Source organism: Accipiter gentilis, chromosome 9 (genome assembly GCF_929443795.1).
Source record: "Accipiter gentilis chromosome 9, bAccGen1.1, whole genome shotgun sequence".
Lineage (NCBI taxonomy): Eukaryota > Metazoa > Chordata > Aves > Accipitriformes > Accipitridae > Astur > Astur gentilis.
In genome coordinates, this window is record NC_064888.1 from 5319474 (window position 1) to 5344364 (window position 24891).

At 45.3% G+C, this 24891-nt stretch overlaps 2 protein-coding genes across 2 annotated transcripts in view; both read left to right on the top strand.

Moving 5' to 3' along the window:
* The first annotated feature begins 85 nt into the window (after positions 1-85).
* On the top strand, positions 86-13743 carry CISD1 (CDGSH iron sulfur domain 1). Its single transcript, XM_049809541.1, has 3 exons — positions 86-157; positions 6022-6227; positions 11703-13743. Exons 1-3 carry the CDS (start codon positions 127-129, stop codon positions 11790-11792), a joined length of 327 nt encoding a protein of 108 aa, XP_049665498.1. The 5' UTR covers positions 86-126; the 3' UTR covers positions 11793-13743.
* Positions 13744-22409: 8666 nt separating this feature from the next.
* IPMK (inositol polyphosphate multikinase) overlaps positions 22410-24891 on the top strand; it is a 43745-nt gene continuing 41263 nt past the window's right edge. The window contains exon 1 of the mRNA XM_049810406.1: positions 22410-22638. Coding sequence (XP_049666363.1) covers positions 22410-22638 — 229 coding nt within the window. The remainder of the gene's footprint in view (positions 22639-24891) is intronic.

Consider the following 24891-nt stretch of genomic DNA (forward strand, 5'->3'; position numbering starts at 1 on the left):
TCTTCACCGGGAGGCCTTTAAGAGGCGGGCCGGGCAGCGCCGCCATCTTGCGGGAGGGCGGTCGGTGGCGCATGCGCGGTGAGCCGTGGAGCTGCGCGTGTCCTCTACGGCGTCGGAGCGGGAGCGATGGGGCCGGGGCAGAATTCCGCCGTGCGGGGTAGGGGCTCGACGGAGGCGGGAGGGTGAGGAAGGGCGCCTGCGGGCAGGAGCGGGGTGCCGTTTGCAACCCCCCATAGTGGCGGGGAGGATGGTGGGGGGGGGGGTGCGGCGGCAGCGGAGGGGGCGCAGTCCCACCCCGCGATCCGCGCTCCTCTGGACCCCTGGAGACAAAATGGCGGCGTAGCCGCCCCCTGCGGGGACGCGGGCGCCCCGTTAGATACGGACATAAATAAATTCCTCCTCCGTAGCCCGTTAGGGAGGGCGAGGGTCGGCGGCCCGTCCCGAGGGACCCACCGCGGCCCGGCCCGGCCCCGTGTGAGCTCCGCGCCAGGCCCTTGGGTGCGTTTCGGCCCTCGGAGCCGGCTCCGGCCACCCGCCGGGTTTTATTTGCGGTGGGAGCCGGCCCGTTTCAGGCACCGCTGTTTTGATTGTGCCTTTCCCCTTGGCGCTTCGCTGTCGGGTTTTGCCTTTGTTCGGCCCCGTATTTTATGCGAAGCCGCCGGGTATAAATTTCATGAAAAGCTGTAAATTTCTGGGGTTTTTAACTTGCCCTCAGAGCCCGATACTGTACAATAGAGGTGACAGGGATACTTGTGCTGTTTAATGATTAACCTAAACCATGCCCGAAGTAGCGTTTTTTGTTTTAAATGCTGTTGGGCAACCGGGCAGGAGGAGAGGGAGGACAGAGTGGAAGGCCGAGTTATCTGATTTTCTCTAAAAAATAAGCTTCATCTGCATAGCTGTGGTTTCCAGTTGCAAAGCTGCTCATGGCTTATGCCCTTAAGTCAGGGGACTCTATCCAGATGGATTTTTTTAAGTACACTGCTGGTACAGAGGATGTTGGCAAAGGCATCACTGTAGTCTAAAATGGGTTATAGTGATGGAAGGCCATGCTTATTAAAATAATCAAACCAAAACCCTAAGGATGACTTGGTTATAGCTTGCAGCCAGCCAGGTTGCATTCCCAACGGCAGCTTACTGTCACTTACAAGCTTGCAAGAATTAGAACAGTTCCTATACACTAGGAACTGAGGAGAAAACTTAGTTTGTGGGGGAAGGAAAAGAGCATTATCCTAATCAAACTGAAAATATCCTCTTTATTCCAGGAAAGCAGGGGAACAGCTGATCAGAGCAGTCTGGAGGGTGCTTTGTTTAGGATGCAGCAGCAGCATATGGTTAATGTGATTTCTGTCAAGATTAAACTCGATCAGTGCCTGGCGACTGGCAGGTCACAGCTCTTTCTTCAGCTTGCATGTGTCTCAGGCTGATGAATTTTGGAAGTCCTACTAATGCCTGTTGCCCCAGAGAAAACTAGGGCAGAAACTTCCTGTATTTTTGTGGGATTTAATTCCTGGCAGTAATTGGAGAGTAATTGCTTCTGGGTATATTGGTGTGCATAATGTGCTGCAAGGTTACCCTTTGGAAGGCAGTGAATAGCACAGCTAGTGCTTTTTGTTGTGAGTAATGTGGTTTTCAGGTGTGACCGACCCCACACTAACCACAGATCTGCTCATGGTAACTTGCCTTTCGCTGCTTATTGGTCAGATCCAACAACCTTTCTCCCTCAGATGGCCTCTTTACCTTATGTTTCAGTTCAATTAAGCCTGTCAGTCATAATCCCATTTCTTGTGGATGCTGTGAAGTGGTCGAGGTGACTTTATCTGCTTGACTGGCGGGCTTTTACTATTAGGCTTTCAGTGCAGTCGGTTATCGTGGATGACTCCTCGGTGAGTGTCACACATTTCTCCAAGCAGGCCTGCAGAAAGGTGGTGTTTCGTTGCGGACAGTTACACTACTGGACTGTCATAAACAACTCTTGGACAACAGTAGCCTCTTCATTGGCAACAAAAGGAGAATAATGCTTGAAAGTTATAAGGATTTCTGAAGACAAAAATATATGGATTTTGATGTCTGGAGTTCTGTAGCTGACTTTCAAGTAACATGAACATCTTTAAGCAGCAGAGGTAACTTGAAAATTGCCTCTTAGGACTGTCTTGGACTAACTTTGTAGGGGTGCAGCTATCCCCCCATGTTGTTGCCAGTTCCTAGAAAGTAAATTGATATGTGTCATAATGAGGATTGTGTACTCCTGGTGGAGCCAAGACCATCTCAGTTTCTTCATACGCTTGTTAGCGCAGATGGTAAACGCATGTTCTTCCTGCAGATAAAATCTGTCTGACCTCTCTGGTAGATCCTAAAAAGTACCTCTGTAGCCTAGATATGGAAACATCCAGAGTAATATTCTAGCTGTTTAGAGAGAGAAGAAATTTTGTCATCCAAATCTCTTGTTCATTAGGTTATGTCCAAAGAACATCGAAGAAAATAAGTTCCCACCATTGGCTTGTTGCTGTACTCATCATCTGAGTTTTTTTTTTTTTTTGTTATGTACACTGCCTGCTCTCCTGGGATTACATTCTTTGGACTTTTGTTTTCTTTTTTCCATCTCTCTTCCCTCCTTTGTGTGTTAGTTCTTCTGGAGTTTTAGCCAAACCGTTTCCATTATTCAGTGCTTACAACATTGAAACAATTTTTCTGCTGGGTTACACAGGCCTGTAGTGTCTTGTCCTGTTGTGTTTTGGTATTATATCAGAATTGGGATTTGTTTAATAATCACTCAGAAGTTGCTTTCAGTGTTGTTATTTTAAAAATAAATTAAAAACCTTGATATTCCACATTGATGTCACTCTGTTAACAGATGCCTCTTCAAGTAATACATGCATGACCTTAAGAATTTGGCAGCGAACTGTTGAATTGGCACTGGAGGCCTCTTGAAACAGAGTTGAAAGTATTTAAAAACTTCTGAGAAGTGTTTTCCTTCCAGGTGCAGTTTTAGGTTAACTTAGTTTGGAAGGTGAAATGGGCATTCCTGCTCTTCCAAATCTGTTTGTGAAACAAAACAACAGTTGACAACAAAGCTTACTGCCTCTGAAACCTGGCAGGATGATCTCATCATGAGAGATGGTCTATTTGTTAAATTCAGATAGCTTTTAAATTTACGTAATGTTTATTAAGGCAATGCTGAAATTTAAAGAACGGACTGCTTTAAATGTTTGGATTTTGTGTATTATAAGTTGATATCATTTTCCACCCTGATACAGCTCCAGAGAAGTGATTAAAAAAAAGAGAATACAGTAAAAAAGACACTATGATCTATTATAAGAAAAAATATATTAGGCTGTTTGTATGTATACAATCTGCCCATGTGTGTGTAAGAGATGAATCTGGCCCTCAGGAGAAGTGGAGAGTCATTGAAATACTAGATGACAATTACTTTAAACTAATGATCTCTGATTGTTGAGCTGGATGTGCCATGCATGGTTATGTGGTAGGCGGCCTTAGGGATGGTCAGAGGGATCTGGCTTAGCTGCAGGTGTGCAGAACAGCTCTTGTGAACGTGCTGCAAAGCTACTGAATTTTAGTACTGACTTTCCTGCTTGTGCTGTGAGTTTTACAAGTATTTTTATCATCAGAATCTTTTCCTCTGCTGGTTTGTTAAGCTGACCTGGACTTTTGGATAGGTGCAATAGAAGGTCAGCTTCCTTAAGATGCAGCACCTTAAAAGGTGGTTCGGTTATAGGAGTCATCCTTGGTCTTCATTAAAGTCACTCTTTCCCCTTAGTTTTCTTAAGGAAATGGATACAGTCTATCACTGTCCCCCTCATCAGTTATTTAAAAATGTTGGTTAAGATTTGATCCATTGGCTAGCAGCTTGGGCAATCCTTGCAACTGCTGCCTTTTCTGAAATCCCCCCAATATAGGCAGTCCCTCAGTTTTGCCTGCTGCTGTTATAGCTGCACTTGACGTTTCATCAGAAATCACTTTAAACTTGTCAGACCCAGCTTGTCCCTGAACTGGCTGGGTGCCTCCTCCCTGCCGCAGCCCTGCTCTGCTTGGGGAAAAGTGCTGAAGGGAAAAGGGTGCTGCAGACTCTCTGTGGTGGCTTTCCTTGGAAGATCCTGCCCCCTCTGATTTAAGCTGTGGCTGTTCTTTGAATTAGGTTGGGCCGTTTTGCTAAATAAAAGCAGATTTTCATAGAATCCTTTCTTCAATTTCACCTCCTTATTTCTTTACCCTATTAAAATTAATGTATTGCTCTGGCTAGTTTGTAATGGGGAGATAAAGAGGTGAGAAGTCACTGGATGGATATAAAACACTGAATTCAGAATATGCTCTCTGATGCTTTTACTGTTTTAAGGAGTTTGGGAGCAGGGAAACATGCCCTAAAGTCTTTGATGTTAAAGATGTTTTTCTGTATCTTAATATCACCCTGTTGTTACAGGGAGGGTTTGTCACTCATTTGCAGGGGAGGTCTCAGTGCATGTTGGTCTCTTGTGCTTCATTTCCTAAGAAAATGAACTCTGAAGGGCTTCTGCATCTTTTGTGCCTTTAGTAAGACTCTGAAGGAGTGCCTGCCTTTCCTGATCTTACAGGGCTGCAGACATCATACAAATATTTGTATAATTCCACATATTGCTGCATCCAGACCATTGTGGATCAGCATGGTGCATCTGAGTTAACGCAGCATTTTAGCTGAGGAAAGGGCTTGGTATGGATTTTATAAAAGGCTGTGGGACAGGGCAGAAAACCTTCTTGATCCTTTTAGAGCAAGCTCACAGTGGCCAATACAGCAAGTCAGTTGGCCGTGGAAAGTAGCAAGAACTACCAAAGGCTTTTTGTTTCTTCTTAGCCCTTAATGTAGTAATGTCTTTTGCTCCAAAGATGCTATCTGGCTTGGCATCTTTCAAATCTGATGCAAACACGGAAGGGGAAGATAGAAATTCCCAACTGGAGACTGTTCTAGTTTTCTTAAGTTGTGTAAATGTGCTAAAAAATTCCTGTTTGATTTATTTGTCTGTTGAGTCAGCCGAGCTCTGTATGTATATGGTACGAGTACATGTGTGAGTAGAAGTGGTGGATAAAAAGCAAAGAAAGACGGCCGGGGCTGTTGCTGCAATCAGAAACTTCAGGTGAAAGTCCAGCATATTTTCATAAGGTAGAGAGAAAACAACAGAGCCACAAAAAAATAGGAAAACTCCTTGCAGAAGAGGAATTTATACTAAGCGAGTGAGAGTGCAAAGATTTGAGAGATAACTAGAGGGAGGAAGAGTGAGGATGAGAGGTGGTGGAAAGAGGATTTTCTTAATGGAAGTTGTCTTTCAGAGAGTCAGGACCTAAGCCAGTTAAAATAAACTCATGATATTATTCATAAATAAGATCTTTTTTGATCCATGTTCTTTCCTGTACATCTCAGTAGAGATTTAATCTAAGCTGTCTTTTGTTACTCTTCTGAAGTGGTAGTGTATTAAATAATTTCCTCATTGTCAAACACCTGTTAACTTTTTTTTTAGTTACAAGTTGCATTATATTAAAAGCTACTCGGTACCTATACCTGGGGGGATCCTGCTTGGGTTGTTAATGGAGAGTGTTCTTCTTTAGTGACTGTCCTGCAACTGAAACAAATAGGGGTTTTTTTCTGCTAGAGGGTCTACTTATGTCTGTTTGATGTGCTGAACTTGGAAACACTATACTACTGATGTTGATATCAGGTTCACAAATAAAAGGTTAAAAAAAAACCCAAAACAAACTCTGCTGGATTAATCCTCATCCTTGTGTAGGAGGGATTGAGGTGAAGGAGAACTCTGATCAGTAGAAAGCAGTAGCTTAACTGGGTGAGTGCCAAAAGAAAATACTCTTCTAAAGTATTGCATTACCACTACAGAACAAAAAGGTCTCTTGAAGAGTAGAGGTGTTGCCACAAGCATGGTGAAATTTACCACTAGGAGTAGTGTTAATAGAATGTTGTGGTCAAAACCTGACAGTCATTTTTTTCTTTTTTTTTTTTCTTTTCCTCTTTTATTCTAGTTGAATGGATCGCTGCAGTCTCCTTAGCTGCTGGAGCAGCTGCTGTTGGGTACCTAGCTTACAAAAAATTTCTCTGTAAAGACAAATGCTGCAAAGCAATGGTGAATCTCCATATCCAGAAGGATAACCCCAAGGTAGTCCATGCATTTGATATGGAAGATCTGGGTGACAAGGCTGTGTACTGTCGTTGTTGGCGATCTAAGAAGGTAAGAATAAATGGTCCAGTTTCATTCATGTGCATGCATCTTTCAATAAAACTACTTTCCAACTGCTTTATTTAGAGGAAACTAACTTCTTTTCATGTAAACTATTCTGCAGTGAGATCTAGTGGTATTTTAATCCATAAAACTATGTAGATTTATGCTGTTACTAAGATTAAAGCCTGCAGATCAGTGCTAATAGTGAGTGAAATATTTCTGTAGCTCTGAAGAAGCTGATCTTTTGAAAGGAGAGCTGCTGTATGGAGCAATCAGTCATGAATGACAGGTACCATTTTGTGTGCTGCCTGTGCTAATACTGAGGTTTATCCAAAACTGCTGGCCTGTTGGCAGGTGAAGGATAGCTCAGGAACCACGTCTGAGAGGACCTTAAACACCTTTTACTGGAGGAAGTTGGAAGCTTACTCTGTCAGTCAGAAAGTACCTTTCTACTAGTTCATGGTGTTAATAACACAAATCCATTAAGAAGACTTTTGGTATACCAGAGCTGGTGTCAAATTGCCACTTGCAATATCTGAGACTGTCATTAAATCTTGTAGACAGGGTGAGTGCGGAATTGTTTCAGGAAGAGCCTGACTTGCGCAGATGTAGTGTTAGGGTCCTACTGGTGTTCTATCCTGGATTTATTGTTGTAGTTCTGCTGTGTACTGTGGATAGCTACCTTTTGCCATATGAATGAGTACAGCAGCAAATTGTTTCCAGTGGCAATGGAGGTAATCTAAAAAGAAGCCATTGTAGTTAAAAGCTTTTGAAGAATTTAGACAGGTGAACTTAATGCACTTGTGCCTTAACAACTCAAGATAGTTATATGTGCAATCCTAAAGTAAAGCCGGTGAAATCATGATGGCATACTTTAAGCATGTATTTTTGAGCAATTAAAAGTCTGGCCTATATACTGGTCCAACTTACTTGCATAATTGGGTTGCCTCAGTTGCCCAATATTAGTAGTAAGCATGATACCTAGGTTTTCAATAACACTAAGATAAGATCTAAATTTGAGGTAGACATGCATGACATTTGATGTAGCTAAGATCTGTGTAATTTATCTGTAGTGGTAGTTCTGGGATCTGTAATGAAAGAAAGTGGATTGCATGAGTAGTCCTGGGCATTTACCATTGGCACGTGTTTAAAAGCTTTTGTAGAAGTCAGGGTGCTAATGCGTGGAGACTGAAATAACACAAACCTTCAAAGCCAGATAACTGAGGCCAACAGCCTTGAAATCTATCTCTCTCTGCATCAGTGAACTGAATAATAGACTTCTCAGGCCTTAGACACTGGTCTAATCGGGCCACACTCTGCAGTTTTCCAGGCACTGTAACTTTTGGTTCTTCCTGTGGTCAGATCTGACTTTGTTACCTTGTGGGTGAAAACAACTCGGTAAGTTACACATTTGTAGCTGTATTTGGTTTAAGACTAAAACACTACTGAGGATTAAACAGCATCATGACTTGATTCTGAAATAGTCTTGTGGAGATGGACCTGTCTTCTTTGCTCTGTCTGAAGTCTGCACTGAAAAACAAAATCTGCCGTCCGTCCGTCCCCCCCCCCCCCCCCCCCCCTCAGCTACAGTGTGCTCCATGCACTAAGTTACATATTGTCTGATTATAGAACAGGGAAGTGTGTACATCTACATGCAGTGCTGGTGGCTGTACAGCATGCAGGTATCACACATGTATAGCAGCATTGCTGCTAAATCTTTGTGGCAAGTCTCAACTGACAGCCAGAATCCAGTACTGGAAGTTGCCATGAAGGCTACAGCTTCAGAAAAGAAAAAGGGGGAGGAGGAAGGCTGCTCTAAGTATCTGCGCTTTAATATCTGATTTGGATTTACCTCAGGTTGAAATAGTGTAGGCACCTCCTTCAGTGCTTCTGCAAAAAACCCCCAACAACCTAACTTGAGTCTTGGTGTTCGTACTTTCTGCTTCCTACTCTGTTTTCTAAACAGAAATGGAAGATAGTGTCTGGTTTTAGTGATTGCATTGCAGCTCCTGCCAATATTCTAGCCATTGTTTGATAGTATTTTTTTTTGTGTGTGTGAAATAAAAATCTTATGAAGTATGTTTTGGCACATAAAAGGTGTGTTGTCAGTTTAGGAACATACTGTCCTACTGAGTTAGGTCTCTGTAATCACACACTGAAAGGAAGTAGATGGGGCTACCGTTATAATAAGTCTGTTCTTAGAACTCTGATCTGAAAGGTCTTGTAAAGGCATTAAGGAGGTCAGTGGAAAATTTTGAAGGCATTTGTTTTCTTCTACTGATGCTTAATACTGAGTATTTTAATCAGCATGTTCTGCTTCAAAGACTGCAGTTTCCAATTTTGCTGCCTTCCTCTTGCCCTGATCGGTTGACCTTGTATGGTGGGTAGCATGATCTTTAAGATGGTGTGCGTGCTTCTTCTCATGTTCAGTTATTGCCAGGCAGTAATAAAATAGAGACATTCTTCATCATTTTCATGTGCTTGTTATCTTTGGAAGTAGTTAAATAGCATTATCTGTTTCTTACAGTTCTTAGACTAAGATCCTCTCAAAATTTGTGAGATAATGTTTATATGATGTCAAAATGGTAGAATGTGTGTGCTTCCAATGCAGGGCATTACAAAAAATAAGCAATAAGTACCTGCTGTGTTTTTGTTAAGTGGCACATGGGGATCTCTATTCCATGTACAGGTTAGAAGAAATGTCCTCTTGTATGACTGTGTGAGCACTTCTCATCAGGTTTAGCCTCACCTGAGGTACGAGGCTGTTAATAGAACCAGTAGCATTATGAACCATAGGATGCTTCTGTGTGCACTGACGGTGTGCATGCACTACAGCTGGCTTCACACGGTATTCTTCCTGTATGGGGAATAACAAAACAGTTGGACTATACCAGGGTGTTTTGGAGTAACTTAAAAAATGAGCAGGATTATTTTCAGTTGGTTTTTTTTTTTTCTGAACTACTATACTTCAAAAGTTTGGCTTTTTTTGTTTGTACTGGCCAAAGTCTTTGTGGAGTGCATGTGTTTAAAAAAAAAAAACAAACGTGGTATCTTTGAGTAATTCTGTCTTGGGTTGTAATTATCTGTTAAAGTAGGTGGTAGGTCTTTAAATGGCCCTTTTCTATTCCATGTTCTGCTCTGCAGGTGCTTCATTAGCACTGCTCGTCAAGTTTTGTGGAAAAACATAGTATTCAAACCCAGCATTTCAAATTTACCAGTGTAGAGGCAAAAAAATTGTCATAATACCAAACTGTAGTTAGTCTAAAGTTAGAACGTTTGTTTTCTTACTCTTCTGCATTTTTAAGTGTGTAAGCTGGGGGGGGATAAATTAATTTGCTTTCTTTTGCAATGACCTGCAACCTCCGTGTCTTCCAGACAAGTATTAGTCCCCAGGCTGCAGGTCAAGGAATACTGCTGCAGAACATCAGAAGAAATAGTGGTAGTGAATCTAAACCTCTTCAGTGTCAAGGGAAATAAGCTGAGCTTACTGCACAATTCCCTCGGGGATTGAGCTTTGGCTGCTATTGCTAGCCTGCTTTATCTTAATCAAGGATGAACATGTTGTGTCAGGCCCAGGATCCATCTATTCAGTATCTGGTCTTCAAGGTGACCAAGTGAGTGCCCTTGAAAAGTGTTGGTTTTTTTCTGAGAAGCTCAAGTCTAGTGTCCCAGCCTCTGGGAGCTGGTGCTTCTGAGACCAGCTGACCCAGAGGATGAATTCAGAGCAGTCAGGGTTGGTAGCTGTTAAAGATCTCTCAATGCTATCTGAAGCCTATGAATCCCACCTTTTTTGTCACTTGCAAACTTGCAGTGATGGTGTTGCTGTAGCTGGACCTTGGGCTTGCCTCCTTGGGGCATGTGAGATGTTAATGTCTGATGGAAGCTGGGTCAGTGCTTCTGTGAAGACCAGTGGGCTGTGATGTCGCGTGGAAAAGCAACTGGCCCAGGAACATCTGGGTTGGAAGCTGGTCAGTGTCCCATGAACATACATTCTTGTTAGCTCAGATTTTTTCCAAGTATCTGTCAGTACCTACTCATTGAGTCACAAATAACTGATGTGATGATAAAAGTTCCTGCATGAGTCAGCTTGCATGAGTATTCTCTGAATTCAGGGTTTCCTTATTAGAAATGTCACCTGCCATTTATAGGGTGGGTTTTGACATTTTGTAACTATGAAAAACAAAAAAACCCTGCCCCCCCCCCCCCCGGGCATGTGGCTTTATTTTTAGAGCTCTGGGAAATATTTTTGCAAGTATATTGTCTTCATTATATTGTTTTCATGCAGTACTTTGAAATCTTCTATTCTAACTAAGCATGGGTGATGGGGTGTTAATTTTTTTCAGGGTCTCTGATTGAGGCATGATTGGTGGAGTGTCAAAGACTGACTGATTGTGACTGTACTGCAAGGGAATATTGCTGTTGCAAAGGCAAAAGCTGAGTGATGCCCAACTTTGATTCCCATTACTTCTAAGCAAACAAAATAGTAACTGAAGGCAAAATACTGGTGTGCGATTTCTGTGATCATCTCCAGAGTCTCCTCTGTAGAGGAGGCACAGCCCTTGAAAACACATCCTTGAGAAGTGATGGGATCTAACCTTACTCTTGTTGCTTCCCAGGATGTCCTTTGGCTCTTGTATGTGAAAAGAGCTGCCGAGGAGCAGAGTGGCTGTCACTGGTCTGGTACCTGGGCACTTAGAGCTGGCTAAAGAAGTCCCTGTGGGTCTTGCTCTGAGCAGGCTGTTCTAGAGGGTTTTTTGTGGAACAAACATTTCTTCAAATTACTTCCTCAGTGCTGCCCTTAAGAGCCTTTGATGAATAGCCATGTCAGTTGGAAATGGAGTTTATTTCCATTAGCAGGTCAAAGTCCTCATGTGTAAGCCAGCTTGTGCAAAGGGACCTTTGTATCGATGAGATAAGATAGATGTGTCAGGACAAAGCAAAGGCAGCTTGCCACTCTAGCTGTCTGGAGGCAGGACTAATACGTAGGTGTGTCTCTTAAATAAGAGATGAGCTAGGGAAACTGTCCCTTTTCTCATCACATGCTATGGAAAACCAGGAAGAAAACTCAGCTAAGGATCTCTTGTTTCTCTTCCTAACCCCACTTACCTTATGTAACTGCACTCAACTCTGGCTGTTGCCTGGGAAAACAGAGTGTGGGGCAAGGTTGAGAGCAAGGTACTCCAGGTAGGTTACAGCTGAAGGTCAGCTCAGGCTGCATTTTCCTCATGCTGCCCTGAGGCAGGAACACCAAATACAGTGGAGTCGAGTTGCTGCTTTTTGATCACAAACCTCTCATCCACTCTGCACTCACATGGACAAAACTAGTGTTTGGCCCAAACTCGGGGAGACCTGAGATGCGAGCACAAAAGCTGTCATCTGTGGTTACAGTGGATTTAGTGAGAAGCCGTTGTAATGAACTTTCACCCTAGGTTCTTAATTCTGACTCTGGATGTACTTTAGCTGTGTTATTCTTTCTTTTTTCAGTTCCCGCTGTGTGATGGCTCTCACACAAAGCACAACGAGGAAACTGGCGACAACGTTGGGCCTCTGATCATCAAGAGGAAGGAGGCGTAGAGGGGACAGTAGAAGCTACAAAATGAACGTCTGACAAATCCTCTGCTCACTTGTAATTGAGGGAAAAACCACAAATTCTTTGTCATGTCACTGAAGACTTTCCAGTGTAGTATGGCTTCAGCATGTGTACTTTATCTGGTGCTTGTCTTGTTTTAATCACTACAATGCATAATTTACTAAATAGTCATGGTTTAAATTTTTTGTCCTGTAAAGTGGTGTGTCTCCTCTCATTGAGTATGAAACTAAAATGACGCACAGAATGTACTTCATCAAAAAATAGGTATTAAATTATTTTCAAATACATGTGTACTACTCTGAGGCCATTCAGTAGAATGTGTGTTCAAAAGGTAGATCCTGAAATCCTGGAGAGGTTCTAAAGTCACAGGTCTGGATAGTTTTCTATGTAAAAGGCAGTGGCAGGAAAGAAATCAAGGTGCCAAAATGCAGCTTAACCTCTGATTATGCTGCATTTTCTGCAGTTGACACATTTGGCCTATTACACTACTGTTCTGTGTGGCTTCTGTAAAAAAAGTGAATTCAAAATTGCTATGAACAGACAACATGAAAAGGCATGTAGCAAGATGGGGCTAAAGGCCAACTTTACCTTTGATTTTACAGCAGTGTTGAAACTTGACCCTACTACCATATGTTATCAAGAATATACTACTGGAACCACAGACCTGTATTTAGAGTAGGATTAGGAAGATGGTCTCTGGGAGAGCTTTCTTAATAGACAAGTAGAATGATATGAAGTGCTCAAAGAGTGATGGGTGGGGGGTGGCAGTGTTGTCTTTGCTGCTAGAAAGCCTTAGTTTCACTTGCAGTCTCTAGCAGTGAAGCTTACTTCCCCAGACCATAGGACACTTCTGTGGGGCAGGCTATGTCAATTTATTCCAGAAGCTAAAATAAAAACTAAAACCCCACCCATCATTAATTACTGTCTGCTTCATCATTGCTCTGGCTGGTTCCGGAGGCCTCTTCCCACTGTGGAGGGAGGAGGCACACCTTTCTTACTAAGTGGCCTTAGGCTCTATGTGTCTTAACTCCTGCCTCCCTGAGCTAACTTATTGTGGTTCAGCTAATTTTACCAAAAGAACTGACATGGACAAGGAAAGGCTTTGGCGACAGCTAGAAACAAGGGGGAAAGGAAGGATGAGGCAAGGAGAGCTCTTACCCTCCTTTTGTGTGGCACTTGTCTGCCTCATCTGACACGGTTGCATTAATGATTATCATGTTGGTTTCCTTAAATTAAATAGCTTTGATTTATTAACATGCAATGACTACAAAGCAAAACCCAAAGAGTGAGGTGGCAGAGGCTGGTTTTCTATTAAACCCAGTCCATTAGCGTAATTGCAGCCTGTGTAGGATTGAGCTCTCATGTCCTGGGACAGAGAGACTACCTCAGAGCTAGAAGAAAGGCCTTTTCAAGAAGCTGACATTTTAACCTGGACCCTTAAGGATTCTTCCAGATGATTGGGGCAGTAGAGGTTTTATTTAATTTTTATTTTTTTAAGGGTGTGGTTGGTACGACAGATTAAGATTGAAGAAAGTGTTTTGCATATTCTCAGTGTGAGACTTTCAGAACTTGAGGTCTTAGCTGAGTGGTCTGAACTTTGGCAGAAGGCACAAAAAGTAGAAAAGGTGGCACAGAGGCAGAGAATGAGGGTTTGCAGGTGGAGTGCTATAGTAGGGGCAACTACTGTCTGTGAGAGACCTCTGCTTGTAAGAAGTTGCAGTCAAATACGTTTAGTTTCTATCTTTTCTTCCTGTCTTGACTGTAAAGGTACTTGATATTTTTTACTTGGCCAAGTACTGATGCATATGGAAGGTTGTTTTAACCTTGAATTATCAAATACATTGCTTTTATCCAAAACAAAGTTATTTGTGTTATTAGAATATGACACTGGATATTTCTGTATTTTTGTCAAATACGCATTTGAGCTCATCTTAATCTTGAGGTTGTAATGTCTGTGTTACTCATGAGTGTGCTGTTTCTTTCAAGGGAGAGTTACAGTGTGAGTTGTGCTGTGCGCCAATGCTGCTGTAATCATAACCCTGTTTCTGCGTTGGGGTTTTCTTCCGGGACTTCTTTTCCTGTTAGCAGCAAAGCCTGGCTGCTCTTGAAGGAATAAAAGTTCACTGAAAACTGCATTAATGTTTTGAGAGATGAAGTCCTGAAGTTTCAGATGAGTCTCCCGAGTCATAAAACTATTTCCTGGAGTTTGCCAATAAAACATTTCCTGGAGTTTGCGCGTCAGGGACGTGGGCTCCATGAGAAGTTTTTGTTTCTGGGAAGCAAAGATGCGGAAGCAGAGTCTTTGTCGATTTACATCCTGGTGAGTTTGTTTTGGAGAATTGTCGCATTCAAAATAATGTTGACACAAAGTGGTTAAATCTTACTTTGATGTACATACAATTTTCTGTGCTGTACCTGAAAGTTCCTGTTACTCATGTTTGTGAGCTGTTTGAACATGACAATGAAGAGATACTTGAATTTGAGTCAACAAACTTGCCAGCAGTTTTGATGAGCATCACAGAGAACCCTTCCTTTTTTTTTTTTCCCCTTGGTACCGTAATAGGTTATCATGTTCTGATGGTCTGAGTGCTTGCCTGCTCCAGTGTTTTCTGAAACCTCTGTTCTTTAGTGCTTTCCTCAAATAATCTCTAGAATATGAAGTGGATTGGTTAGATGTTTACCAAGTTTTAACCATAAAGAAATTCTTCTGCAGATGTGCTATTTTCACCTCACTTTGAAACTCGTATGTGAAAATGTGGTACAACTCCTTCATACTAAAGCAGTGAAGCATTCCTGTCCCAGACTAAAACTGGATTTCTGTTCTACATTGGTATTTTTCATCATACAAGTGCTCATCAAGAATATGAACAAAGTACTGATTCTGCAGTAATTGAGTGTGACTTATCAAAATAGTCTGAATGTCAAATATTCAGGTGCTTCTAGGATCAGCATTCTTGAAAAGGAGACGGCTCTAAGTTACAGGTATTTTCTGGATGTTTAATTCAAGCACCATTAATCTCATGGATAATTTCAAATGGTTGAGGCCAGCATTGCAATAACACGCTGGTCCACTAGGAGGAAACAAATGCTGTGCAATTGATGCTCCTTGACGTGGGCAGTACTGTTTTTAAGGGTTTTTTTTATGCATGCATGTATTTATGGGTTGGTTGGGGTTTTTTTCAGCAGCATTGCTTTCTGTCTGAGCCTAGGCATCTAGAAGTGTTGCATAATGGTGTTTGAGACTAAACAGCTTTTCATGCACGGAGGCTCGTGCACTTTGAATCCAGCAGTTGTATCACCAGTTCCCTGACAGCTGCAGAGCTGACTGCAGGCCCTACTAAAATTTTCACCATACTGTTGCAGTTTGGGCCTTGTTCTGGTGCTATTGGGGTCTGTAAAATTTTTTTTGCACAGTCACATAGCAGTTGGACTGGGATTTTCCTTTCAGTGTAATACAGCTAGATAAAGATATGGAAACGTGAGTCACTGCTCTATCACAGTCGCTCATTCCAATAACGGAAGAACATTTTATAATAGCAGGAAGGATAAGAACGTAGGCGTGAAACTAAACATTGGTGTTGCAAAAAGACCTTCTTGTCAGCTGGCTTCTCTTTAGCCATCCTGAACATGGAAGTCTCTTACTAGATTTGGGGTTTGTTTCAATTCCTGAAGCTTCAAGGCTGACAAAACACACCCAGTGCCCTGGCTGGATTAGGCAGAAAGAGCACATCTCCCCATAGTGCAGGGGCAGAGAGGGGATGCCCTGACCCAGCTGCCAGCAGGCTGAGTTAATCAGTGCTCAGCATCTCTATTTCAGCCTGGTCAGAACATTTCACGTGGACCTGCTGAGAAGACCAAATGCCTTTTCCATTGTCACTGGTACACATTAAGCCCAACAGTGTCAGGTACCCATTCCCCCAGTTGCTTTCTGCACCCAGCCTTGTTCTGCCCTGGTTTTTCTGCATTGATGAGTGGCTCCTGTGCGTCAGCAGCAGAATCATTGTTTTCCTAGAGCCATCATTAATTTAGGATGGGTACCAGGGGCTGCTGGTGGAAGCTTTCTGCTGCTTCTTTTCTGTTGTAGCTGCGCTGCCTGTGGAGCAGAGTGTGTTTCTTGGGCAGGATGATTTCCAGGCTGGCTAATGCAGAGAGGAGCTGAATAAAAACTAAATAACATAAAAATAAATGAATGTGTGGAGAGAAACAAGAAAGGGAAAAAGAAGAAAAAAAAGTGGCAGGTGGGAGGAGAGCATAAGCTAGAAGAGAAGATTTAACACCGTGTAACATTGCTAGGTGGTAGCAAAAAGGGATAAATCAAAATACAGAAAATGATGTGTTGCGTTTCATTATACCTGTTCGTAGAGCGAAGCATAAGATGCACAAAGTGGCTGTTCATTAGCTTCTGGGACTAAGCAGTTCTATGAGCCAAAAACTTACTCCTTAGAGCTGAAAGGGTTATGTGCCTTGAGCAGACATCTGTTACTGCGGTTTTAAGTCCTGAACTGTTTGTGAAATCCTGCAGTACTGGACAGAAAGCAACATACGCTCATGCCGTGGGCCCCTGTTAGCAGTCCAATGTTCCTCCACGCCCACCTTTGTAAAGTGTTTAATTAGATGTGCAATTATAATAAATACAAGGAGTATTTACCCGTATGCTCCCTGAAGTCGGTAAAATCACAGTGGGTTTACGTGACTGTAGCAAAGCAGAGTTCAGTCCACCTTTCTCATGTGCAGTTTGGACTGGTAAGAAAGGATTTATCAGGGTTCTCAAGCAACTTTGGTTTTCTTCCATGCATAGAAGTTGCATACATCTCACATAAGCACAGAGAGATCATTTCTCTTGTTATTTTTTTCCTAGCCGAAGACTGAACCATCTCTCGTCTCTGATTTGACATTGCATTGCCCTTAATCCGCTCCGCTCTGCATCCTTTTTGTCATGCAGACTGCAGTTTTCTTTTGGCTTTTTTGAATGCATGGCGCATTTATACAAAAAAAAGTGCCTTCTGCTGTCCAAGAGAAGCCTGTGCAGAAGAGAGGAGTGCCTAAGCATGCCAGAAATCATAGCTTTAATGTGTGAAGCATTCAAAATTCAGCACACTGCAAGGATCTGCTCAGTAGCTGGAATGTTTGTGCCGTTCAGTCCAGTCAGCTGGCAACAGAAACACAGCAAAATGAATGATAAGGTCATTGACTGCATAACTTTTCTCAAATACTTTTCTGCAGCTGGCAAATATAACCATACATGGATAAGACATGGTGAAGACGCACTGTCTGTTCACCGCCAGGACTCTTGCTCAAGACTCGGGTACCAAAAAAACAACGGCCAGAACAGACTTTCACTTCAGTAATTATTAAGTTTGTTGCTCTTTTCAAACAGTATGATCTTTCTCTTTCAATCTCCTTGCTTCTGACATCCTAAATTAATTTTTAAGGGTTGAAATTCTGTTGCTTTGCAGGCAAAGTCTGGGAGCAGAACACTGTTTAATAGAAGAGACTTTCCTTAATGCCAACTGGCAGTGGGTTTAGTCAATAAATAGGTGTGTGATTCTACTGCAGGTGGAGGCAATGTAAGTAGGCTCTAGGGAAAGACAAAGAGGTATTTTAAATAAACCTCTTGGCTTGTTAATCATCTTAAATCAAGTACTGGGGTTATCCTGAAGCATTAGGATGTGACTGGTAAAATGCTATTGTGCATTTGTACACCCTGAGCAACCCGTTGATAGAGATACAAAGCCATACTTGGAAAATCTTTGTTTAGAAAGACAAAGGAAGTAATCGTCAGCTACCTGTGAGCCACAAGAACAGGAGATGGTCCCAAAGACTTTGCTCTAATGTCTCTGTTCCAGAAAGTAGCACACCTTCTTGCGCAAAGATGTCAAAGCATACACGTCTCTGCCGTTTTCTAGGGCTGGAGGCAGCTAAAACATGTTCCACCAATTTAGACTCTCCACAAATCATGGTTTAATTCTATCTTCTGCACCAGTTAATTAATGGTATGTTGCTATTCTCCATGAGAGACCAGGCGTGGAAGCTGGACTCAATACGTGGCACGCTTGCAGCTACACATAGCAGCAAAATGACGCCTTTTGTCTTTCTCTCAATGCTCTTCCTGATGTTGCCCAACATTTTGTTGGCTTTTTTTGGCTGCTGACGTACACCAGGCTGATGATCTCAGACAACTGTCAACAGTGCCTTCAGGATCTCTTTCCTGGGCTGTGACAGCCAGTTCCAGGATCAGCATCAAAGAGCTTTGGTTTGGATTATTTTCCTCTACACGCATTACCCGACGTTTATCCACACTGAAGCTCCTATGCCAACATTGTGCCTTTTGTTCAGTTTTGTGAGATCCTGCAGGACTTCCTTGCCATCGGCATGGCATTTGACTGCCCTAAGGAGGTCAGGAGCATCCACAGACCTGGAGACTTTGTGCGCATTTCCTTCTGCAGGTTGTGAATGATGTTGAATAAAGAGTCTCTGCAAACACCCACTGCTGCCTCCTCTCCACCATGAAAGCCCTTCATTTGCTTCTCACCCCTTCACCTCCTCTCAGTCCAAAAATGAACCTTTCCTCCATATTCTGTAATGAGTTTCTTTAATGATCACCAACAAAAAAATAAAATCCAAGGACTCTGAGGAAGAAAGGCACTATTGAAATGAGCTTCTCACCTTTATAGTCCTCGTAGCTTTTTAACAAAAACCAGACCTCTCAAAATTTACAGCTATGGTTCTATTTGTAGAAAAGGTGATCCAGAAAATATATGACTGCCATGAATTAACCTCAGAGTCGTTTTCGAAATGTACCGTATTATTTCCAGAGAGTGTAGTTGGCTTTCGACACTCTCCCTTTGTTTTCATCCTGGAAAACCCCAGATGTACCTGGTTGCCAGGGATGAGAGTAGTGTCAAAGAGTTTGCATCAGTCAGAGCCAAGTGAAATATTAATCATTGTGGGACCTGATGCCTAAGTGACAAGGCAGTAGCTAGGAAAGAAAGCGGGATAGCACCGTTGAGTTTTACAGCTACAACAGACAAGGCTAGTTTAGATTTTCCTGTACTTGACAAGAACAAAAAAGACAGCACAGAAGTTCTGTGAATTTAACGAAGGATTAAAAGCCCTGAGCTATTTTAAGAGGGCGCGACACAACAACCCTTCTGCTGTGAAACGGCGAGAAAAAAAAGAACTCCAACATGGCTACAACTTCCACACTGCTGTGACGTCTGCAGTACACAGAATGAGCAGGACAGGCCCTCCTGCCCACAGAAGCACCGCTGCAGATGCTCTCACCCATCCAGCAAATTATTGCTTTCACCAATCGATGTTTCTTCTCAGGACCACATGTACAGTCCAGGTCAGCTCTGTCGCAATCTGTTTGGCCGGCAGAAGCTATGCAAGCACGGCCGCCTGCTGCAGGAAGTGGCTCTGTGGGCAGCAGGATCCACGTCTCTCGCACAGACCTCGCGCTGAAAACACGGCTCTGGTGGAGGAGCGGTGTTTTTGGCGAGATGGGGAAGAAGTGGATGTGAACCATGTGAAGGGACAGAGAAAAATCCACCGGCGCTTGTTGTCAGTATGCCTCTAGAATACAGTATTTCAGCCAAGACCCAGCCCCACTCATCTGTTTACCTAATGTCCCCCCTGCACTTCCACTAAAGTATGAGCTTATTTCCTGTACTAAACTACCATGCGTCTTGCGGTTAGTTATTATCTAGCTGTTGTATCTGAAAAAGGACTTTATTTCAGCAGAAAGTGATTCCTTTGTAATCCTTGCTCAGTTCGGGGCAGCTTTGCAATCTGCCGGCGAGACATCCTCTTGCAGCGCAAAGCAGTCTGTGCAAAATAAATGCGTGGATAGTATTTTCAAGGCATTGTTAGTCTTTACTTTTTCATCAGACCGAGTGAGGTAAGATTCATTTCCAGCAAAAGAGAGAAAGAGTAATCCAGAATTAAGCATAATTTTGCCAAATGCATTTTGTTGGGGGGCAGGGGGGATTCCCAACCACTTGCCCCTTCTTTAGGAGCTGTGTGCAGCCTCTTTCACTTTCTCTTCAAAGTGCAATTGCACAGCCTGGAGACAATAAGTTTCCTTGGAAATCTTGCTGGTAGGTTCAGCTTTCAGTCCAAACTCTTACACTATCACGCTCTGTGGAGAAATTAATTATTTGTCATTTCTGGTATTCTCTTGGTTTCGTTTGTTTTATTTTAGAAGAAGTTCCCAGATAAGATTAGTGAACTCCATGTGCTGAAGTGTGAGGGTGGAATGAGTGAGCGGAGGATAGAATCTCACGTCACTTGATTTCTATATGCATAAATCTGACTAAAGCAAATATCAGGGAAAAGGAAATAGTGTTTACTTATTCCAATTACTCATGCTTTTGTGTTTCTTTTAATCCCACCCAGGCCTGCTTCTGTTAGCTTTAAGGATATCTAGAAGCTATTTGTTCAGTACTAGGTGCTTGAATAGTCTTTAAATTCCAATTTTTTGCCTTTTAATTCCATTCTTTTCTCCATTAAGATTTCAAGTTCTGGCAGATCACAGTGTTAAATGGGCGCTCATGCAAGTCTGAAATGCCATGTATGTTGTTCTCTCTGCGTTCAGACCCAGACCAGCTGAAGTGTCTCGCATCTCCACAGGGGGAAATATCTTTCCGCAAGGCTCAGGTTGGCATCCGAACCTTGCAGCAGCTGCTGCTGCTGAGACCGGGAGCCTCCTCTCTGCCAGACACGTACCACTTCTGCTTTTTTTTTTTTCCACTGTACTCCTCGGTAATTTTTTTGTGTGCAAGGGTTGACCAATCTGTGGTATTTCTCCCCTGCGTCAGCACCCCCCTGGGAAAACACAGCATTGGGGAACCTAAGATAGGAGCCTATGCTTGCAACCATCTGACTCCTAATCTTTAGGGCTGGACAGTAACGACTGATGAGAAAGGGATATTCGGGAGGGAGAAACAAAACTTAGTTCTGACCAGGCTTGTTACTTCAGAAAGGATCTTGCTGAGTTGTTACCACTGTCTTCCCCATCTTGCCCAATTAAGAGAATGAAACAAATTGTTCCATGAACAATGAAGTAACGAAACTCAGTTTTGATAGATTTATATGCTGTGCTCCTTCCTCTCACTCTTCAATACTCTCATTTTCCCTGTGACCTTCCTGTTCCTTTGACACTTTAATTTGCCCAGTAAATCCCTGCAATTGCCATCCAGTTCTCCCAACCACCTGCCACGACTCTCAACTATGGCATGGGGAAGAGGCGACAAGGAATAGCCGAGCTCACCGCATCGTCGTTCCTCTAATGTCAGCACCGATTCCTGATACACATCTGCCCATTTTTATAAAACCTGGGGGAATGCCATCTATCTGCTAAAATTCATTTTCCTATCTCCGGCCTTGTTTTCCCGTTCCTGCATCCTACTGATGCTAAACACGACTTGATACTAGCGCCTACCGTGGCAAAAGCGCAGATCTAATATTCACCGAGTTCAGCTAATTTTATAAAGGAAAGGAACAGTGAGAAGGCAGTTATCACAGGCTGACAAATAGAGCTGATACATGCCCTAGCGAAAAGAAACGTTAATAAAGCCTCCCAGCCAGGTGGCAGCAGGCTTTGGGGTCCTGCGTGTGAATGCAGGGCTTGTGCATACCTTTCTCTACCCACGGGGAGTTAAAATTCAGATCAGAGATTAATCCCTTACCCAGTTTTGGTCCGGCGTCAGGCTTAGGTGTGTGCCCACCTCAAATGCAAGGCCAGCACCTACATAGCTCGGTAAGGCTCTGTTTCGGACTGCTGTCAAGGTCCTTACCCCTGTTAAAGGTCTGATACTATTTACACGCTTCGGTTTGCTCTCGCTTCTAGCCCCTCTGATCTACCGGAGAGAAAATAAACAAACCTCGGGATGACGGTGAATTGATAACAACACTGAAGCGGATCTGAGGCGCTGCTTCTGGTTACCGAGAACCAGCGGAGGGGGAACGGCCTCTGCCCACCAACCCACGGCCCTCGCCGCGCTCGGCGGCACGCTCCCCCGGCAGAGCCGAGGGAGCGAACGCCCGGCCTGGGGGCTTGGCGGCGGGTCGGGGCGGCGTGGGGATGCCCACGGAAGGGTGGGCGTCACCGGCCCACTCCGCGGGTCGGGGCCCGCTTTCGCGTCCGCTCGGCGGCTGCGCTAGGCCCTGCTGCCTCCGCAGGCGGCCGCTGAACCCAGGCGCTGCCCGCCCGGGCCCCAGCGAGGCGCCGGGGCCCGGGCGCGGCCTACCCCCGGGGCCGCGCGTCGCTCAGGCGGCAGCGGCGGCGACCCTCCTCCCCACCGCGGCCCGGCCAGGCCCGGCCCGTCCCGGCCGGCGGAGGCGGAGCCGCGTCCGGGGCGGGGCGGGGCGGCGCGGCGCGGCGCGGCGGCCAGTCGCTGCCTCAGCGGCGGGGTGGGCGGCGCGGAGCGGTGCGGAGCGGCGCGGCGCGGGGTGATGGAGCCGCGGGCCCTCGCCGCCCGCGCTCCGGCACGTAGCGCCCGCTGAGGCCCGCCCGCCGCCGCCGCAGCAGCAGCGCGGCCGTCCCTCTCCTCCCGCCGCCAACCCCCCCCCCCCCGTCCTCCTCCTCCCACCCCCGGGAAATGGCCACGGAGCCCCCGCGGCTGGCGCCGCCCGCGGCGGGGCGCCCCGAGGGCGGGCGCGGGCGCTGCGCGGGCGGCGAGGCGGAGGAGGCCGCGGCCCAGCCGGCGTTCGGCGCTTCCCCGGACCCCGCGGCGGCGCCGGCGGCGGGGGGCCGGCGGCGGGGGCTGAACGGCTGCGTGCCGCTGTCGCACCAGGTGGCCGGGCACATGTACGGCAAGGATAAAGGCGGTGAGCGGCGGCGGGGCGCGGGGAAGGGGGAAGCGGGGGGAGCGGCGAGCCCGGGGCAGCCCGTGAGGGGGTTTCTCCCTTCTCCGCCCTCCCGTTTATCTTAATTCTTCCCAACCTGGTTGTGGCGGGGCGGGTTTGGCTTCAATTCTCCTCACGTCCCAGCTGGCGGCGGCCGGCAGCTCTGCTGTTGGCGGGGCCCGGGGGGGGGGGAGGGTGGGGTGTCGGTGACAGGAGTGACCCGCTCACCGGCGGCGGGAGGAGGACGGACAGGGCGCCTCAGGAGCGGCGGGCAGGGCTTGCCGCCTCGGTGGCTGAGCTGCCGCCGGGCTGTGCCCGCCTCCCGGGCTGAGCTGAGAGCACCTGTTCGCCCCCCCCCTTCCTCCCGGTGCCGGCCTCAACGCGGGGGGTGTGTGGGGTGGGTGCTGTGGTGTGGTGGTCGCCTCAGTGCTGAGGGGTCGGTCTGTCCCTGGCCAGGGTCTGTTCCTCCTTTCGAGGCCCGGAGGGACTGGCAGAGCAGACCCGGTGTGCGCGGGTTGCGGACGGAGCGGTATCGCGAGTACGTTTCTTCGGGTGTTTTTTATAAATGGCGATGGCCCGTCAGGGTGGGATGGTTAGCGGGCGCCTTTAAGCCAAAGGGCCTCTGCAGTTCAGCTTCATTTTAACAGGCACCTTTTAAAAAAGGGGGGAACTGAGGTAACGGTGTGCTGGTACCCTCAGGACGTATGTCGAAACTATGCTTTGTCTAAAGGGAACCCCCCAAACCTCTGGCCACCAGAAACTTCAGCAAAATATTAGTAAGCCATTTACCAGCCTGGGTTAACTTCTTAGTTGGTTGTTTATCTGATGTTAAGTCCAAACCGGTGGCTAGTAAGTGATCTAATAATACAAGTGTCACGAGGATACAGCGTTTTTGAAACGTGCCGATGCTAGCTTTACATTTCTCTTTGAATTCCAGGTCGAGGAGTTGAGGTGTTGGCCCTTCTGCTGAAGGTGCCTTTTAACATAGGCAGTGGTCAGTGCCAGAGCAAGCGGCCGAGTTAATGTTGCCAGCTGGCGTTTCTCACCCTTCCAGGATGTCATATTTGGTATAACTCCTGCCTCTGAGCCAAATGTAAGGTATACGTCCATTCAGCTCTCAGTGTGCCCTTTGAGAGTAGCTATAATGAGTGCCTGCTGTCATATTGCCTTTGAACCCTGTCAGTAGGAGCTGCCTCTGCCGAACAGGTCAAGGGCTGAACTGCAGAACCCCTTCAGCCGTCAGTGGGTGGAATTACAGCACTAATGGCACTGTGAGCTTGTCTTATCTACAGCCTGCGTCCATGGCATGTCTTGCTGCTGATAATCTCCTCAGCAAAGTAATTCTTGTCTCTTGCCCCTGCTGCAACCGGTGCAATAAAATGTCAAGGGGGGTGTACAGCACCAAGGGTACAACGCATCTTCCTTGTTCATATATCATAACATGGGGTGGGATCAGGCAAAAAAGGCTCGCTTCAGGGAAAGCCTTACCTTTGGCACGTCAATTTTATCGCAGTTGGATCAAGACAACATGGGCGATACACTGTCTATATTGTGGGTGCAGCTCAAATGGATTAGGTAAAGCTAGCTCTACTACATCTAATGAGGAAGACCAGGATTTTCCTGCGGTAGTACCACCACGGTTGATGATCTCATCTTAGAAACTGAGTTTTACATTTGAGTGAAGACCAAAGCTGCTCTGGCACCTACAGCTATCTCATTTTTGTAACTGGATCTTCTCATTTTATTTCTTTACAGATGTTGTGTGTAGGAGTGCAGGCAGTCGAGATGCTAAGACACGGGGTCATGTATAATTCTGCAGTGCTGCTCCCCGTGGTGTCTTTGTTGTGAAGCTAGTGGCCAGATGTTTGGATATATGTAGTTGGTAATAGCACTGGTAAGGAATATCACAGACAATCTGTATGCCAGAATCTGAGAACTTTAAGCATGTGTGAGGAGACCAGTGTGTCTTCTACTTTCTCTGGTGCCATTTCCTACAGTAGTCACCCTTCCTGCTGTTTTCTGTTCTGCCCCTTTCTACCCCATTGAACCTTTAGCATTTTAAAAGACTAAAGCTATAGAACCAGCATGCCTTTTTGTCGGGATACCTCTATTGCTATGCATACAATGTGGCAAACGTACCTTGAAGGCTGTACCCGGCTGGTGTTAGTATCTGAGCTGTTTACTGATTCAAGCTCAGAGCCTTCCTTGTTCTGCCCAGCTTCCTCCTGCATGTCA

What these genes read in the sequence shown, in the direction of transcription:
- CISD1 (XM_049809541.1), top strand. Translation starts at nt 127, where the DNA reads ATGGGGCCGGGGCAGAATTCCGCCGTGCGGG. An exon ending in GCAGAATTCCGCCGTGCGGG is followed by an intron (nt 158 to 6,021) that starts GTAGGGGCTCGA and finishes CTTTTATTCTAG; the next exon opens with TTGAATGGATCGCTGCAGTC. An exon ending in GTTGTTGGCGATCTAAGAAG is followed by an intron (nt 6,228 to 11,702) that starts GTAAGAATAAAT and finishes TTCTTTTTTCAG; the next exon opens with TTCCCGCTGTGTGATGGCTC.